The sequence below is a fragment of the Somniosus microcephalus genome, chromosome 9 (genome assembly GCF_052327205.1).
Source record: "Somniosus microcephalus isolate GS21.2 chromosome 9, FLI_Smic_1.0, whole genome shotgun sequence".
In the NCBI taxonomy this organism is placed as follows: Eukaryota; Metazoa; Chordata; class Chondrichthyes; order Squaliformes; family Somniosidae; genus Somniosus; species Somniosus microcephalus.
This window is the reverse complement of record NC_140995.1, coordinates 207,597,600-207,617,201: the sequence shown is the minus strand read 5'-3', so window position 1 is coordinate 207,617,201 and position 19,602 is coordinate 207,597,600. Positions and strand designations below refer to the sequence as shown.

Sequence of the window (19,602 nt, the reverse complement as noted above, 5' to 3'; positions counted from 1 at the left end):
AACAACAGAAAATGCTGGAAAAACTCAGCAGGCCAGGCAACATCCGTGGAGAAAAAATAGAGTCAACGTTTCGGGTCAAACCCTTTGTCAAGACTGGAAAGGCACAGGAAATGAAATAGATTGAAAGGCCAGGCTGGGAGAGAACAAAAAAGAGAAGTGAAGAGACATTAAGAGGTATTCAAAACGAGACGAGATGGTGATAGGACTCGTGGAGACAAAAGACGGCTCAGATTAGGTGTGAAATGTGCTGGCAGAATGGGAGACAGCTGCCATGTGGGAGAGAGACAAAAAGGGGGGGGGGTGGAAAGGGCCAAAACAAAAGGTGGGGATAAAAAATAAGTAAAAATGTAATAGGAGCCGAGGTTATGATCTGAAATTGTTGAAGAGGTAATTTGGTTCCCTTCCCTTCATTAGTGAACTCACCAAGATGTTTTGGCTTTTACAGTCCAACAGCTTTTAGGTCATTATCAGATTTATTGAATTCCCTTTCACAATTTTCTATGGTAGGATTTGAATGCCCCAACATTCATGGTTCAGCACCATATCCAGTGCCAGGCTATTCATCCCCATTAGTCAGAAGAAGAAAGACTTGCATTTATATAGCGCCTTTCACGACATCTCAAAACGCTTTACAGCCAATGAAGTATTTTTTGAAGTGTAGTCACTGTTGTAATGTGGGAAACGCGGCAGACAATTTGTGCACAAGGTCATACAAACAGCAATGTGATAATGACCACATCATCTGTTTTTTAGATGTTGGCTGAGGGATAAGTATTGGTCAGGACATCAGGAAGAAGTTGATGGTCATTATCAGACCATAACCTCGGCCCCTATCTTTTTTTATTTTTTTCACATGGCAGCTGTTGATGATTCTGCCATTTCCATTTACCCCTCATCTAGACTCCTCTTTTGTTTCTTAATTTGTCCCATTACCATCTCCTTTTGCCTTGCACCATCATCCCTGTTGTCTTGTAATCTCTCCTGCCTTCCACCCTATCACAGACACTTTTGTTCTTTCCTCCCTTTCCCTGCCCCTGCACTTGCTTAAAAATCTGTTCCATCTCTAACTTTTTCCAGTTCTGACAAAGGGTCAATTCAATTCAAATCGCTTTATTGGCATGACAAGGTACATCTTATGTTGCCAAAGCATCGAGAAACATTCATGGTTGAACACAAACACAGATCTATCCATACAGTGTATAAACAGATATATCCCTGAGTGTATAAATATACATTCATATAATTTGTATATACTCTTTTCTTATATTTAGTGGTTGTCCCTCTGTTTATGGTAAGCTGTAACATAGTGTGCCGCTAAGGTTACACAATTTCTCTCTTCCCCTAGTAGGTATGGGAGTTTTTGGTCGTCATTCAAATTTCTGAATTCCGGGCATATTTTTGTGAATTTTGGGTAGAAATTCTCCCTGATGCCCTGATATTTTCTACAAGCTGTGAGGAAGTGCATCTCTGTCTCCACCACTCCCTGACTGCAGTGAGAGCATATCCTGTCCTCTCTTGGTAGCCGGGTCTGCCTGTGTCTACCTTTTTCGATCGCCAGGCTATGTTCACTAAGTCTGTACATTGTCAAGGTTTTTCTCAGTTTGCTATCCTTTACCATGGTCAGGTAATCAGCCATGTTGTATTGTCTGTTTAGGGCCAAGTAGCAATTGAGTTTGCTTTGGGTTTTTGTTGTTTCTGCCCAATATGACAGATATTTTTCCTTTTGCTTAGCGACGATTGTGTTGGGTCGAATTCTTTGTGTTACGCTGTCACTGTCCTGGGGCTGGTTCTTGTTAGTAGTGTTAGTAGTTACGTCACTGAGTCCCAGGACTAGTTGACTGAGGGTATTCTTCTTTATAGTCCTCTCTTGGCACTGAAACATAATGACCTGAAACATTAACTCTGTTTCTCTCTCCACAGATGCTGCCTGACCTGCTGAGTATTCCCAGCATTTTCTGTTTTTATATCAGGGAAAACTTCCCTGCTCTTCTTTGAAATAGTGCCAGGGATCTTTTACATCCACCCGAGAGCGCCGATGGGGCCTCGGTTTAATGTCACAGCTGAAAGACGGCACCTCCGACAGTGCAGCACTCCCTCAGCACTGCAATGAGATGTCAGCCTGGATTATGTGCTCAAGTCTCTAGAGTGGGACTTGAACCCACAACCTTATGACTCAGAGGCAAGAGTGCTACCAACCGAGTCACGGATGACGCAGAGGGAAAAAAGTATTTGACCTAGAGAAGGGAAGTGGGTAAGGAAGTGCACACAAAATATGTGCAAAAGTCAAAAGGTGCACAAAATGGATTAAACATTGTGGGGCTTAAATCCCGTGGGTGTTCCAGTGGGAGACCAGTGGAATATGGCAGATAGTGACCGCTTCCCTGGCTAGTTCTGTCAGAGTCCTGCTGGAGACCGGTGGACCCCCCTGGACCCCCTCCCCCCCCCCTTGGAATCTCTGCCCCCACAACGTTAAGGGAATATTCCAGGAAAAAAAATGCCCAATGGCCTTAGCCCAGAGCATTTCTTAGAAACTGGCTTAATCTGCACGCGCAAACCTTGCACATGGCTCACACTGTTGGGGCGATTTTAACCCTAGCCACCGTCAGGAGAGGAGGTAGAAACATTGTTAAGAACAAAGAAAAAGCATAGTTCAGGAGTGCTTCAGAGAACCACCAGCTTAATATTGTGTAACTAAATCTGGCTACATGTTGTATTCGTGCTCCAATTTAGAGTTAATTTGGTGCTGCAAGGCTCAGGTCTCAGTGTGGTTAAGAGAGAGATCCATATAAAGGAAACCAAGGGGAGACACAAGCACATTCTGGTTGACTTCGATCACTGCCATTTCAAAGCTCAAGTGCAGAGCCTCCCCAAGCATGCCCTTGCAAACACATATATAAAAGCAAATCGTCCAGAAACAGCACGCAATCACACTGCTTGCTGAAAAGAAAAGAAATTCCGAGGAAACATTTTACGCAAAAAAGCATACAGTGGTGTTGAAAACGAACATTAAAAAGCAGCAGCATCCTTTGTGCCCAAGACAGTGCTGAAACCTACCATTAAAAAGCAGCAATAGCCTTGCAAGTGGGAGAGCAGGAGGAGGGGGAGTAACTGCTGAAACAGATGTTCCGTTGCGCAAGTTGAAACTGAGACGTTGTTTTGAAATGCAGACAAATGGATGAGGAAACTCAAGTCACTTGCACAACCAGGGCAGTGTAATTTATTCCACACGTACGTCAAGTAAAAATTCTAAAATGCTATCAAAATTTTAATGAAGCACCACTTTGCACAACATTAACCTTTTAGTTCCTCATTCTATTTAGATGCTGACAAACCGGTTATGTATTCCCAGCAGTGTGTTTTTTTTCCAGATTTCCAACATTTGCACTTTTCCCTCTTCAGGCCATGGTCTTATTCTGCCTGGCATTAATATGTGCTCAAAAACAACACAGTTATTGGTAGAATTATTCAGCAAGCAGCAATGTTTTCACTGTTACATTACCTTGGATTCCGAGTTGCACCGGTAACATCATAAACTGCACGGATAACACCATGTGACAAGGTAATAATCCAATCAAAGGATACACATTACATCACAAGCCATGAAAGCGGTTTATGGTCTCCACCGGAAACCCTGGAGGTAACATTAGTGCCTCAAGTGTCACTCTGGTACCAGTTACGGCTTAATGGTTATGGCCCACCCAGCTTCCTTCTGTGTCTACCCCTGGAAAAAAAACCTTCCCCCAAGTCACTTACAACTGCACTTTCAAACCCCCAACTGGCTCACCTTTGGCCCTCCGCGCCCCACAATACTTCTTCAGCTGTTCATTTGCTCAACTCTCACCTCTACCTTTGATGCCCTTGTCCCCAGCAATATTGTTACCATCTCCGATCACTGCCTCTGCTCCTTCCCCTCATCTTTGCTCCTTCAATTCCAATTTGCGGGAGGAGGGGTGGAAACTAGATCATATCTGGTGTATAACTGGCTTAGCCATCCAGTGCCGCATCTGGCTGGACCATATCAATCTCTACTGGGCCTCGTTCTCCTCTGCCAAGACCACCCACTACTCTGAGCATCCTGAAGGGCAAAGGTAACACCCAGCTTCTTGTCTCCACTACCACCCACCCCCTTATCCCCTGCCCCCTCCACCCTCACCAGTAAATGCAAGGAACTCAAGGACTTCTATTACTTCTACCCCTGCCCACCAAGCCAAACCTCCCACCAGGTCACCCCTACCCCATTCCTGAACCCCTATCTCGCTCTCTGATGTCTCGCTCATCTCCCCCAGTCATCTTGTCCATGAGAGCCACCTCCTGCTCCCTTAACCCCATTACCATTAAACTGCAGATCCCTTCCTAATCCCCGTGTTAGCTGACATTGTATCCTCCCCATCACAGTTCTGTAGCATCACCCACCTCTGCCCCTACCTCAGCCCACGTGCCACAGAAACAATCATTTATGCATTTTCCACCTCCTACTCCAATGCTCTCCCGGTCTGTCGTCCATCCTCCACCCTCTAAACTTCAGCTCATCCAAAATGTTGCTACCTGTATCCTGGCATCCATCAGGTCACACTCATCCATCAGGTCACACTCATCCATCACCCTGTCTTCGCTGTTTAAGTATCTCTATCTCCATGGCCTCACCCCTCCATTCCTCTAGTCCTCCAGCAGTACAACCCCCCTCCCCCAACTCTCCATTCGTCTGATTCTGTTCTCTTGCTCGTCACTTTGCCCCATCATTGGTAGCTGTGCTTCAGCTGCCTAAGCCCCACCCTCTGGAATTCCCTTCCAAAACACATATGACTCTCCAATTCCCTTTCCTTTAAAGACCCTCCTTAAAACTCACCTCTGACCAATTTTTTGGTCAGCCCTCCTACTATCTCCGTTTTTGGCTCAGTGTCCAATTTGTTTCCTTATGCCTCTGTGAAACACGTTGGGATGCTTGTAAGATGTTAAAGGCGTGTAAAAAGTTGTTGCAACAAAGAATATTAAAAATAGGTGCAATTTTCTTCATCGTGAGGCAGTCTGGGTGCTTGACGTATAAGTTTCAAACGTCATTTAAAACTGAAAACAGTGCTATGTATCGCCTGAAGGTTTATTTGGTCACATTATGGGACTTAAACTTCACTGTTTGTATCATCTGCCACTCTACCATTAAAAAGCAAGAGCACGATGAGACATTTGCTGCTTGTTTAGTTTGGACTGTGGAAGAGTCTGCGTGCAAGGGTCAGCTCCACGTGGGCCTGTGGTTCTGCTGTTGGAATAAGGGAGCAGGTTTCCGCAATGCAGCCACAGGGAGTCAGCGCAGAGACGCCACTCTCCCGACTCACACTAAACAAACGCCAATATAAAAGCATCTGTTCAGATTGGAAATCCTGTCTGTACTTCCTGAAAGAATTCCACACACCACACAACACACACACACACACACACACTCTCACTGCAAAAGCGACCATCACAGCAGACATTTAAACAATTTATCATCCCATGGGGCAGACAGCAGGGAAATTCGATGCGATTTTCTGTTGGGCAAATAGCAACTCAATTGTACCCCTCCCCCGACCTTCTGCGATGATCACAGCAGCTGTGGGACAAAGTCCTGCTCCAGACATTTTATGCTCGGGAAAAGAAAGTGATGGCTGGATGCCGCTTTCCCCCTCCCCACCCTACAGCTCTCCCGCCAAAGTTACAGTAAACGAGCGGGAGAAATTCAGTCTCCTCGAAGCTTAATACACTTGTAGTAATTATATTGACATTAAGACATTATTTTAAAAAAAAACCTTGGTTTGTTCCATAGATAATAATATGCAAAGGAACCAGACCATACCATTTGCAGTACTTTTCTGTGATACAGCTGTGCAAGGTGCCCATATGGTTGGGTGCAAGTGTAGAGGGAAGGAGGATAAATTTTACTTAACCAGGTTTTACTAAAACAGGGCCTGTATTTTTTTTGTTTGACATCCTTTAATATCTTCATTCAACGTAGGCCTCCTCCTGCCTTTTGGAATCTCCGCGGACGCCAACAATGCTGCAACTTGGAGGGATTCCTCCCTGGCCTTGGATAGCCCAGCCAGGGCTGAAACATTTACCGTCTCCTCTTTTCTATGTTACTCCAAGTGTGCAGATGCCATTAAATAAGAAGTTAAGAACAACACGACCAGATTGAGGAGGATTTAGGGCTACATTTCTCTCTGCAATCGTTTAGCGCTACATTGTGAGCTACACTTTGCTCCATCATTTCCTTTCAGTGATAAAGTAGATGGAAGTATCAAGCATGCAATGCTGCTTTACATTCTCGTCTACTTTTTTTTTGCTAAAAATGAGCGAAAAGGGAAACGTATTCCTCAAATATAGGTTGCGAGCAAGGAACCAAAAGAGGGCGTATGTGTAAAGATGGAATAACGGGACCATGTGCCAACTAGGAAAGGGGTCGAGGAGTGACAGAGGAGAATCCCATGTGCTCAGTTTCAGTAAATAAGGCAAATAAGGTTACATAGGATATACGGCACAGAAACAGGCCATTCGGTCCAACCAGTCCATGCCGGCATTTATGCTCCACTCGAGCCTCCTCCCGTCTTTCATCATCTAACTATCAGCATAACCCTCTATTCCCAATTCCAATTCCAATTCCAATTCAAATGCTTTATTGGCATGAAAGTTTACAGAGAACCATATTGCCAAAGCTTACATAGCAAAAAGGTACAGTTTTCCAACATTCTGTAGGTGTCAATCGATTTGACATTTGTTGGGTACATACAATATTACTTTTAAACAATATTAATTTTAAACAGTCTTTGTACTTCATTTGGTACGTTCAATATTAATTTTAAACAGTCTTAATTTTAAACAGTCCTCAGGTTGTGACATGTTGTTACATATTTGGCCCCAAGGTATGGTCTGTCTCCTTCTCCTAGGACTAATCTCAATTTTGACAGGTCATCCAATTCCTTGAAATCTGGGGTTGTTTGGCTTAGCTTGTTGAATAATATGTTTCTTGATGTGTTGAATTTTTCGCATTTTAGGAGGAAATGCATTTCTGTTTCAACCTCGCCGGCCAGACATTGATCGCATATTCTATTCTCTCTAGGCTGCCAGGATTTCTTGTATCTGCCTTTTTCAATTTCCAGTTGGTGGTCGCTTAGTCTGTACCTGGTGAGGGTCTGTCTGTTTTGTGTCTCTGATGGTCGTGAGGTAGTCTGCCAGTTTATATTCTCTTTTTAGGGCCCGGTAACATTCTAATCTGCTTTGGCTTTCGGTTATTTTGTTCCAATGTTCCAGGTAGGTTTCTTTGCATTGTTTAATGATTTGGTTCACTCGGATTGGTGTTTGGACGGCTGTGTTGGTCTGGGGCTGGTCAGGGTCCGGCTGAGTACTTAGTTTCAGTAGCAGCTGACTCAGGGGACTCTTTTCTGGGTTTAGCTCTTGGGTCTGAAAGGCTTTGAAATGAAGGGTGTCTGGGGAGCTAGATTTGAGGTGATTTAGGAAGTTTAGTGCTCGTTTTTGGATGTTTATTATCAGTGGGTATCTGCCTAGTTCGGCTCTGCATGCATTTGTTGGCGTTTTTCTTTGGGTGCGAAGGATGCTTCGGCAGAATTCTGCATGTAGGGCTTCTATTGTGTGTTTTTCCCATTTAGTGTAGCTTTGGTGATTTAGCGGGCCCCATACTTCACTACCGTACAGTGCAATGGGCAGGATTATGCTGTCAAATATTTTGAGCCAGATTTTGATTGGGATTTGGATGTTGTAGAATTTTCTTTTTATTGCATATAGGGCTCTTCGGGCTTTTTCTTTTAGTGCATTCACTGCTATGCTGAAGCTCCCTGATGCTGTAATAGTTCGACCAAGGTAGGTGTAACTCATAGTGTGTCCTATAGTGGTATCACTGAGGGTAAACTGGTATTTGTTTTCCTGACATCTGGGCCTTTTTTGAAAAATCATGATGTTGGTTTTCTTTAGATTTTCTGTTAGAGCCCAATTTTGGCAGTATTTGTCACGTAGGTCTAGTTGTTGCTGTAATCCCTGTTCTGTGGGAGACAGCAGAACCAGGTCGTCCGCATAGAACAGGGATTTCACTTCTCCATCCAGGAGACGGAGACCTGGTGACTCGCTTTGCTCCAGCATGTCTGCTAATTCATTTATGTATATGTTGAACAGGGTCGTCTAACTGCCCCTTAAATGCATCCATACTATTTGCTTCAACCACTCCCTGTGGTAGCGAGCTCCACATTCTCACCACTCTCTGGGTAAAGAATTTTCTTCTGAATTCCCTATTTGATTTCTTGGTGACTATCTTATATTGATGGCCTCTATTTTTGTTCTTCCACACAAGTGGAAACATTCTCTCTGTATCCACTCTATCAAAACCTTTCATGATTTTAAAGATCTCTATTAGGTCCCCCCTCAGCCTTCCTTTTTCAAGAGAAAAGAGACCCAGCCTGTTCATCCTTTCCTGATAGGTACACCCTCGCATTTCTGGTATAATCCTTGTAAATCTTCTCTGCACCCTCTCCAGTGCCTCTCTATCCTTTTTATAATATGGTGACCAGAACTGTACGGAGTACTCAAAGTGTGGTCTAACCAAGGTTCGATACAGGTTTAGCATAACTTCACTACTCTTCAATTCTATCCCTCTAGAAATAAACCCGTGTGCTTGGTTTGCTTTTTTATGGCCTGGTTAACCTGTGTCGATATTTTTAGCGATTTGTGTATTTGTACTCAGAGAACCCTTTGCTCCTCTACCCCATTTAGATTCTTATTTTCCAAGTAATATGTGACCTCCCTATTCTACCAACCAAAATGTAATACCTCACATTTATCTATGTTGAATTTCATTTGCCAATTATCTGCCCATTCTGCAAGTTTATTAATGTCTTCTTGTAATTTGTTGCAGTCCTCCTCAGTAATGACTACCCCCACAATTCGGTGTCGTCCGCAAATTTAGAAATTATGTTTTTGATTCCAAAGTCTAAATCGTTAATATAAATTATGAACAGTGGTCCCAGCACTGATCCTTGTGGAACACCACTTCCCACCTTCTGCCACTGTGAGTAGCTACCCTTTACCCCTACTCTCTGCTTTCTGTCTTGAAGCCAGCTAGCTATCCATTCTGCTACTTGTCCCCTGACTCCGCATTCTCTGACCTTATTCATTAGTCCATTATGTGGTACCTTATCGAAGGCCTTTTGAAAATCTAGATAAATTACATCTACTACATTACCATTGTCCACTCTCTGTTACCTCTTCAAAAGGATACTGGGCTCAGTTGAAGATGATGAATAGAGCTCAAGTCAAATGAGGGGTTGCTGCGGATGAAATTCAGCTTCGGGGGCAGGGGGGGGGGGGGCGGGCGCGCAAAATGGATGGTAGCGTATTAGCCGCCCGTTATGCATCCCGCCTCATTTTCCATTCCATTGATGAAAATTGCATACAATGCACCCATTTTGTGCACAGCAACATATCACAAACACCAATGAGACAAGTCCGTTTGTTTGGTGATATTGCTTAAGGGATGTGTGTTGGCCAGGACACTGGAGTGAGACCACCTGCTGGAATCTCCACGGATGCTATATTATCACCTTCAAATAGAACCTGGCATTTACCTACCTCCCCCTAGACCATGACCCACCACCAAACATCAAGCCATTGTTTCCAAGACTGTCACTGACCTCATCTCCTCTGGAGATCTTCCCTCCACGGCATTTACCTCAGTCCCCCAACCCCACACCTCCTTCCCAAGACCCACAAATAGGGCTGCTCTGGTAGACCCATTGTTTCAACCTGTCCTTGCCCCATGATTTCTTCCTATCTTGACTCTATAGTTTCTCCTTGTCCAGTCTCTTTCTACCTACATCTGCGACTCTTCCGACACCGTCCACCATTTGAACAATTTCCAGTTTCCTGGCCGTAACCGTCTTCTTTTCACTACGGACATCCAATCCCTCTGTACCTCCATCCCTCACCAGGACGGCCCGAGGGCTCTTCGCTTCTTCCTTGAACAGAGGCCCAACCACTCCCCTTCCACCACCACCTTCCTCCGCCTGGCTGAACTTGTTCTCACATTGAACAACTTCTCCTTTGACTCCACTCATTTCCTCCAAATTAAAAGGTGTTGCTATGGGAACCCGCATGGGTCCTAGCTGCGCCTGCCTTTCTACTGAATATGTGGAACTTTTTGTTCCAGTCCTACTCAGGTCCCCTCCCTCACCTCTTTTTCTGGTACATTGATGACTGTATCGATGCCCATTTCCTGGTCTCACCCCGAACTGGAAATTTTCAGCAACTTTGATTCCAATTTCCACCCTTCCCTCACCTTCACATGGTCCATCTCAGACTCTTCCCTTCCCCTCCTCGACTTCTCTGTCTCCATCTCTGGGGATCAATCGACCAATATCCACTATAAGCCCACTGACTCCCACAGCTACCTGGAATGCACCTTCTCCCACCCCCGCTTCCTGTGAGGACTTTATTCCAATCTCCCAGTTTCTCTGTCTCCATCGCATCTGTTCCTACAATGCCACCTTCCATACCAGTGCTTCTGATGTGTCTTCTTTTTTCCTCAACCGAGAATTCCCGTGGTTGACACGGCCCTCGACTGTGTCTGTTCCATTTCCCGCACTTCTGCTCTCACCCCTTCCCCTCCCTCCCAGAACCACAATATGGTTCTCCTGGTCCTCACCTTTCACCCCACCAGCCTCCACATTCAACGGCCATTTCCGCCACTTCCAGCGTGATCCCACCACCAAACGCATCTTCCCTTCCCTTCCCCTCCCCTTTCAGCATTCCGAAGGGACCTCTCCCTCTGCGACACTCTGGTCCACTCCTCTATCACCCCAACACCCCCTCCCATTCCCACGGCACCTTCCTGTGCAAGCGCAGGAGATGCAACACCTGCCCTTTTACCTCCGCCCTTCCCACCATCCAGGGCCCCAAACACCCCTTCCAGGTGAAACAGTAATTTACTTGTACTTTTTGCAATTTAGTATACTGTATTCGCTGCTCACAATGCGGTCTCCTCTGGGGAGACCAAACGCAGATCGGGTGATCGCTTTGCGGAACACCTCCGTTCAGTCCGCAAGCGTGACCCCGAGCTTCCTCTCGCCTGCCATTTTAATTCTCTGGACCACTCCCACTCTGACCTCTTTGGAACAGTGTAGGGGATTGAGGACAATGAAGCTCAACGTAAGCTTGAGCAACAGCACCTTACAGCCTTCCGGACTCAATGAGTTCAACAATTTCAGATCATAACCTCTGCCCCCATTTCTTTAGGGCAGCAGCAATTGCTGATGATTCGAATATTCCCATTCACACCTCCTCCCGACCCATTTTTTGTTTCTTTACTTGTCCCATTACCATCTCCTTTCACCTTGCACCATCATATCCCTTTTGTCAATTAATCTCTCCTGACCTATCACAGACCTTCCCTTTTATTCTTTCCTCCCCTCTCCCCACCCCTGTACTTGCTTAAAACCGGTTATATCTTTAACCTTTTCTAGTTCTGATGAAAGGTCATCGACCTGAAACGTTAACTCTGTTTCTCTCTGCACAGGTGCTGCCTGACCTGCTGAGTATTTTCTGTTTTTATTTCAGATTTCCAACATCCGCAGTATTTTGCTTTTTGTACCGGCATTTACCTACAAACGTAACCAATCTTTGCTGAGTGCGAGCAGGCTCCAGGATCATCTTCAAATGCTTGTGATGTCCAAGTGGCCTTTTCAAATAGGTTTACGATTTTGCTAGTAACGCTGATTAGAGGACATCTTCGCAAAACGCACATACGACGTTGCCACGCATAGCAAGTTGTGGAACTCCTCCCGCAATGTCTTAATTCCGTTTGGTCCTAACTATCTATCCAAGTATTGGCTCCCGGTCCAGCAGTGCTTCAAATTCAAAATTCTCAGGGCCTCGCCCCCCTCCCAATCTCAGTAGCCTCCTCCAGGCCTACGACCCTCAGAGATCTCTGCGTTCCTCCAAATCTGATCCCTTGTGCATCCCCCGATTTTAATCGCTCGACCATTGGCGGCCGTGCCTTCAGCTGCCTAGGCCCCAAGGTCTGGAATTCCCTCCCTAAACCTCTCTGCCTTGCTACCTCTCTCTCTCTCCTCCTTTTAAATGCTCATGAAAACTTACCTCTTTGACCAAGCTTTTGGTCACCTGTCCTAATTTCTCCCCAAGTGGCTCCGTGTCACTTTTTTGTCTGATTTTGTTGTCAACGCTCCTGTGAAGCGCCTCGGGACGTTTCACGATGTTAAAGGCGCTATATAAATGCAAGTTGATGTTATGTTGTAAATAAATAAATAGGAAAATACTTACAAGATGAACATAAGGCACAAAGTATCCGAAGAGCGCAGTTGGGATTCCAAAAGCCCAGATGCGGTATCCCAGGAATTTCCATATCTTCACATTGAAAATCTTTTTTATGTTCAGTTTTTGTTTTGAAGATGATTTACTGCTACTGTCCACTGGGATGAGGGGTTTGTAAGTAAATCCAACCAGAAACAGCACAAACATGAAGGCACTGAGGACACGCAACATATGGCTAAGTCCAATCTTTGGGAGCAACTGTTTCAAGAGCAAGGGCAAGACTATGGTGAAGACACTGCTGCCGGCTGTGACGATCCCATTCACCAGCCCCAGGCGCTGTTTGAAGTAATGTCCCAGAATCACCAGAGACGGTTGGTAAGCAAATGAAGATCCACAGCCAAATATGATTCCATATGTAAAATACATGGGCCCTAGAGATCTGCATTGGATGCAAAGGACAGAAGGGGCAGGAACAACATGGTAAGCACAGTGAGCTTTGAAATTGCGTGCAAAACTACACAAACATAGAAGCCATAGCATATAGTGCATTATATCACGGCATCTATACAACTTTACAATCAGAGACAATGCTTTCGGGGGCTTTTTGGTGAGAACTCAGCAGTTGTATGGAGATGTGCAGCTTTTGCTTAAGTTACAGACTCCAAAGTACCATAGATGGCATAAGCAGCTGGGTATAAAAGTATTATTAAAGACCACACCTTTGAAACCAAATCTCAGAGCACCTTTGAGGGCTCTTGCACTCTGATTCCGCCCTTCGTCCGATGGCTCTCTTCTCATTTTGGTCCAACTGGATAATAAGCTTCCTGCAGCCGAGGGGCAGGCGGTTAGCGGCTGAATAGAGCAGAATTGATAAAGGCCTAGGAGCAGCTCAGCCACTTGGGTCAGTGTGAGCGGCCCAAGGAGGAGACTTCTTCTCACTCTCTTTCCTCATGCAACTCAACTGAGGTCAGCAACTTAGCGGCATAATGAATTCAACCCAGCTAATAATTCACAACATCTACACCTTGAATCTTACTGTCATGAATACTTGAGTGAGGTCACACGAGGACAGTCTCACTGAGCTGGGTAATGGAGGAGTGCATTAGAGGAGGTTGGTGTGGTCGACCGTGTTAAACTCTAAGGAAGACGAGGAGGGATAACGCACCACCATGGTCACAGTCAAAGGATGCTGTTTGTGGCTTTGGTTAGGTCTGTTTTGATGTTGTGAGAAGGGAGGAAGCTGGACTGGATACACTCGAAGAAGGCATTACAAGAACTCCTCCATCATAACGTCAGGAGTAAAGCTGTTCACCGAGGATTACACAGTGTTTAGCTCCATTCATAAAGCAGATTATGAAGCAGTCTAAAGCAGTATCTGGGCACAGCATTCAAGCGGCAGGTAATGTCCACGCCACACAAGTGCCAGGGAATGGCCAGGTTGAACAAGAGAAATGCCAGCCAGCTCCCCCTGCACTTCAATGACAACACCATTGCAGAGTCCCCTTTTATCAACATCTTGGGGGGTTACCACTGACCAGAAAGAAGCTCAACAGCTACAAGAGCAGGACAGAGGTTGGGCACTCTGTGACGAGTGGTGCGATGGCATTATCTTGAGCATTCAGCTTAAAAAGATTGCAAACTATGATTGCAGCATAGATTTTTGTCTTTAGCGCTCCCAGCGCAGAGCTTTGCATGCTGGGGTGCACGTCGGGCAGTCGAGTGTGCAGCTTTACAATTTTCTGTCCGATAATGCACGCCAGGCACACAAAGCTACACACTGGGAGCACTAAAGATGAAAATTTACCCTCCTTCCCACGTGATTTTCAAAAAAATATAAATTAATGAGTTCACCAGAATTGCCCGATATTAGGGTTTACAAAACTAAATGCTGAATCGAGATGTTGAATTGGATATATACACATGAAAAGGAAAAAAAAATATGCAGGGCTATGGGGACAGGGCAGGGGAGGCGGGACTAATTGGACAGTTCTTTCAAAGAGCCGGCACAGGCACGATGGGCCAAATGGCCTCCTTCTGTGCTGCCCGATTCTATGGATCACAACTGGGGTAAGTTAATGAGTCTATGCTGCTGGTGGGGAGCCTCAGCCTATGGTTGGAAAGTCACACACGCCCAGATTTCTGATAGAAGCCTCAGCAGGCAAGATGCCCCATTCGCACCACGGATCCATAACATTACCCTGGAGGCGACCCAGCTCGGAGTACTCGCTCTTCTTCCTTTCAGCAGAGTAACGGGGGAATGTTAGAAACCAAGGATGGGCGAGATTTTCCCCGTGCCATGTCTGGGTCTGTTGTAGACTAATTGAGAAGAGATTGATTGCCACGATTACCCAACAGCTCAATTTATCGTTGTATCATGCAACTAGCGGGACGGCACAAGGCAAACCTGCTACTTTATCGACTAACAATTCCTATATCCCCATGAAGAAAAAAAGTGAAAAACAGAAAATGCTGGAAATTACACAGCAGAATGATCGGCACCTGTAACGAGAGTGTTTCAAGGGCAGAACCTGTGTCAGAACGGAATCATGGACCTGCTAGTTTTCCAGCATTTGTAGTTTTTTTTCTCTCGTTATCTCTCAAAGACGACAAGCCATGTGTCAGTAGCCTCAGAAATACAAAATAGATGGGGACTTGGATTTGTGGGAAAAGGGGGGTTTAAGATAACTTCCCACCCTTGCGGAAGAATATCATAAACAAACCCCCCCCCCCCACTGACCCAAACCCCACAAAAGACAATTCTCCCTAAAAGATTTTTTGCTCAACTTGTAATCCATAAAAATCACCAGTGAGCCAGTCAATTTTAGAAATGCTCTTAAAAGCATTTGTTTAACAGATGTAACTTTAGGGGGACTGTGGGAGAGAGAAACGGTTACCATAATCAAGACGACAAAACATTTGAAGCATGCAGCTGAAAACTCACTTGACAAATGAACTTGCAATTAGCCCGATGAAAGCCACAGCAGCTCCGACTGTTGCAGTTTTCCTGCATCCGTACAAGTCTGTAAAAACGCTCACAATGGGGGAGCAGAAGAAGATCATTCCCATTGACATCGAACCTACCCATGCTGTGAAGAGAGGGAACACAAAATGCTTAATACGTATACAGAATTGAAGTAATTCTTTCTACTATTTGCGGCTTCTATTGTTTCCATCTCCCAGCATTCCAATATCTGGTATCATCGAGGATAATAGAAATTATCCATGGATAATAGAAATTGCCAGATGTTAAAAAATGTCTCCCAAAGTTTGGTAATGCACGTATGGTTAGCGCAATACCGTCGAAATGAAGACAAGCCCAATGCAACTGTCACCATTAACTTGCAACTTCTGTTTTGCCTCCAAGACCATGAACACTTCCAAGGCGCTTCACACAGGGGAGTGCGGACACCCATCGGTAAGAGAGTTAGGAGAGATAACCGGATGCACTGTTGAAAAGCGAAGAGGTTTATTGAAGGAGTTCTAGAGAACAGGGCCTTGCTGGCTGAAGGCTTCATCACTGAAGGATTAACGAATGATGCAGAGTAGGCCGCAGTCAGAGGACCAAATGGTGCAAGCAGGTACGCAAGACTGGGGAAAGTTGCAGAGATAGGGTGGGGAGAAGCCATGGAGACATTTGTGGACAAACATGAGTTGAGTTTAGTCTGTTGGAAGACAAAGGGGGGTAATATTAACCTAACTCGCCGAGCTCGGAAACAGACAGGATCAGGTAGAACCCCAGTTTTACAGCCCGCCCAATATTACTCTCTTGACGTCAAACAGTGCTCCTCCTGGCCCCACAAGGACACCTTGGGCCTCCCCTAACCCGTGCTTCTCCCACCTACTTCCCCGAACGCAATGCTCTCCCGATGCCGCTCCCCCACCCCCCACACCCGCCCTAGTTAGACCCGCCTGACTACCAGGGACCGTTTGCTGAGATCCGCAGCGGCGGCCGCCTGCCACCCAAAATCCCACTCGCCGGCCTATACATCATCCCCACCGGCTTTGGGTAGGAGTCAGCATTGGTAAATTTAAAAAGAGGCCCTGGAGTTAAAATGGACCGGGTCTCTCACTGGCGCTGTCGTGGGTGCTAGCCCCTCCTGCTCTGGCCCCCGCACTGCCAACCCAGAATTGGGGCTACATTGTGAGCAGTATAGTAGGTAGGGCACATTTCAGTAAGGTGTGCCTGCTGAACGAGAGTCACAGCCTTCTGCTTTGCAACAAGATTTCACTGGCATCTGGCGATAGTTTCTTTGAACAGAATGTTTGTGGCTGCACCATTTCAGAACAGTTCAAGACACCTCCTAGCACTCTAAGAAAATGTGCAAACAGAATGTACGAGCAAAGAAAACATGCAATTACACAAACAGGGCGTGTACAACACACACATGCGACCTCCAAAACAAAATGTACCTGTCATGAATCTCATCATGACTCATGAAGTAACACTGGGTGGCCAGCTGGTGGCGCCGTCCAAGGAGTATAAATACTCTGGCGTGGGCCCTGCTTGCTCAGGATGTTTCTGTAACCAGGAACTAGTGATGTAACTAGAATCTCATGGTTTTGAAACAGTTGATTAAAGCCTTGTTTTATACTCAAACCAAGCGCTCAGTAGTCTTTTTACATCAATTTAATCAACTGAACCTGCTCCACGCTCTGAGTGGTCTTGGGAACAGACGGCTACGACTCAAACCGTAGAAGGGAGCTCGGACGAAGTAGTTGATCCATCATGGAGAAACTACTCAGACCCGCCCGTCTCGACCTGGACCCGAATTCACTTACAGCTGCTAAGGTATGGAAACACTGGTATCGTACCGTCAGCAACTTCCTCAGGGTGTGTGGTGAGAAGGTTCCTAATAAGTTACGAATGCTTGCCAACTATGTATCCCCTCACGTGTTTGACTATATCGAAGACTTTGTAGACTATGATGCAGCTATCCAGCAACTATATGTTAAGTCCCCAAACAAAATTTTTGCTTGGCATCTACTGGCTACAACTCGACAACAACCCGGGGAATCACTTGTCGAATTCCTTCAGAAACTTTGCAGGCTCAGCAAGGATTGTAATCTTAAAATTGTCACAGCTGAGCAGTACCAGGAGGAGTTAATTCGTGATTCCTTTATTAATGGGATTGCGTCTCCCTTCATACGTCAGCGTCTGTTGGAGAATAAAACCCTCAAGTTACAGGCTGCCTTTGACCAGGCATGCTCTCTAGACTTGGCAAAGAGGAATGCAGATACCTATCTTTCACCACGTGCACAGGCTGCTGCCATCACCTTTAGTGACTCCTTCGACATGCCTCGGGTGGAAGTCCTCACTGATGACGACTACCCTGCCCTAGAAAACTTCACTGATGACGGCCCTGCCCTAGCGGCATCTTGGCAATCTGGAAGGAAGTGTTTCTTCTGTGGAGGTGCATTCCACTATAGGAAATTTTGTCCTGCTCGTAACGCACTCTGCAATCATTGCAGTAAGAAAGGTCACTTTTCTAAGGTATGTCGGTCGAGAACCCGTTAGTTTTGCAGCTACTATCTATAAAACTACTCCTCCCCCAAGAGCCACTACTAAGGTTACAGCTGCAATCTATAAAACTGCTCCTCCCCCAAGAACCACTACTAAGGTTACAGCTGTCAAAGGTAAAACTGCCCCTCCTCCCATCACAGTTGTTTTTCCCCAAAGTCTGTCCCATGCAGCCACAAAGGTTTCAGTAAATGGACACTGAGTGCACTAATCGACTCATGCAGCTCTGACAGCTTCATTAGTGAGCGGGCTGTCAGTAAGTTAAAACTGCGTATTTACCCCTCGGACAGGGAAATTGCAATGGCTCCGACGACACTGACCGCCAACTCTTCTGGCTTTTGTCTTGTCGACCTTATTCTCAATGGCCGCACTTATTTCTCCACCCGGCTCGGGGTGCTCAAAAACCTATGCAGTGATGTGCTCCTGGGACAGGATTTCCAGAAACAACACAAAAGACTCACTTTCGAGTTTGGAGGGTCAAAGCCAGAGCTTACTATTTCCAAAGTACCGTTTTGTGCGCTTTCGGCGGCTTCACTCGACGAGCCCTCCTTGTTTGCCAATCTTTCCCCCCGATGTAAGCCCATAGTCACTAAATCACGACGTTTCAGCCAAGATGATCGATCCTTTATCGAGGCAGAAATCTCTCGCCTTCTAGCTGATGGTATCATTGAACCATGTTCATCTTCCTAGCGGGCTCAAGTCGTTGTTGTTAAAAATCCTCTGAAGCAACACAAGAAATGTCTTTGCATCGATTACTCGCAAACTATTAACCAGTATACCGACCTGGATGCCTACCCACTACCACGCATCGATGACATGGTCAATAACCTTGCCAACTACAAGTCTTTTCAACTTTTAATTTAAAGAGCGCATACCATCAAGTACCATTAAAGGACTCCGACAAAAAGCATATGGCCTTGGAGGCCAATTGTCGGCTTTATCAGTTTTGTCGCCTTCCATTTGGGGTCACCAATGGGGTGGCCATCTTTCAACGGGCAATGGATAGCCTAGTCAAACAGGAGAACGTAACGGACACTTTTCCATATCTGGATAATATCACCATTGCTGGTCATGACCAGAAGGAGCATGATGCCAACCTCCAGAAATTTTTTGACATTCTCAGTCGTCGCAACTTAACCTTAAATGAGTCCAAATCTGTGAAATCAGTACCATCAGTCAACATCCTTGGCTACTGGGTGGGCAACGGTGTCATCAAACCGGATCCGGAGCGACTTCGTCCGCTTCAGGAGCTCCCTCCCCCCTACGAGTCTTGGCTCTCTTCGTCGGGCACTCGGCATGTTCGCCTATTAAGCGAAGTGGATACCCCATTTCTCCGACAAGATCCAGTCCCTGCTTCACGCAAAGTCATTTCCGTTGGAGGCAACGGCTATTTCAGCTGTCAACCTCCTCAAGCGACAACTGGAAAAAGCCACGCTTCGTTCCATCGATGAAAATCTTCCTTTCGTGGTCGAGTGCAATGCATCGGAGGTGGCAATCTCGGCTACCTTGAATTAAGGTGGTCGACCCGTTGCATTTCTGTCCAGAACTTTGCAGGGTAGCGAGCTCCATTATCCTCCTGTCGAGAAGGAGGCTACGGCTATCATCGAAGCAGTACATAAATGGAGTCATTTTCTCGCTCGTCGCCATTTCACACTTATAACCGATCAGCGCTCCATGGCCTTTATGCTGGATAACCGGAAACGCACGAAGATCAAGAATAACAAAATACAGCTCTGGAGGATGGAATTGGCCGCCTTTGGATACACCATACATTATCGACCCAG

The 19,602-nt window shown here is 45.9% G+C and overlaps 1 protein-coding gene across 2 annotated transcripts in view; it reads right to left on the bottom strand.

The window, feature by feature from the left end:
- The window catches only part of slc16a10 (solute carrier family 16 member 10), a 173,483-nt gene that overhangs the window by 73,048 nt on the left and 80,833 nt on the right, over positions 1-19,602 (bottom strand). For both annotated transcript variants that reach the window (XM_085997821.1, XM_085997822.1), the window contains exons 2-3: positions 15,242-15,386; positions 12,310-12,739 (exon numbers count right to left, since the gene is read on the bottom strand). In XM_085997821.1, the coding sequence (XP_085853947.1) occupies positions 12,310-12,739; positions 15,242-15,386 (575 nt within the window). The remainder of the gene's footprint in view (positions 1-12,309; positions 12,740-15,241; positions 15,387-19,602) is intronic.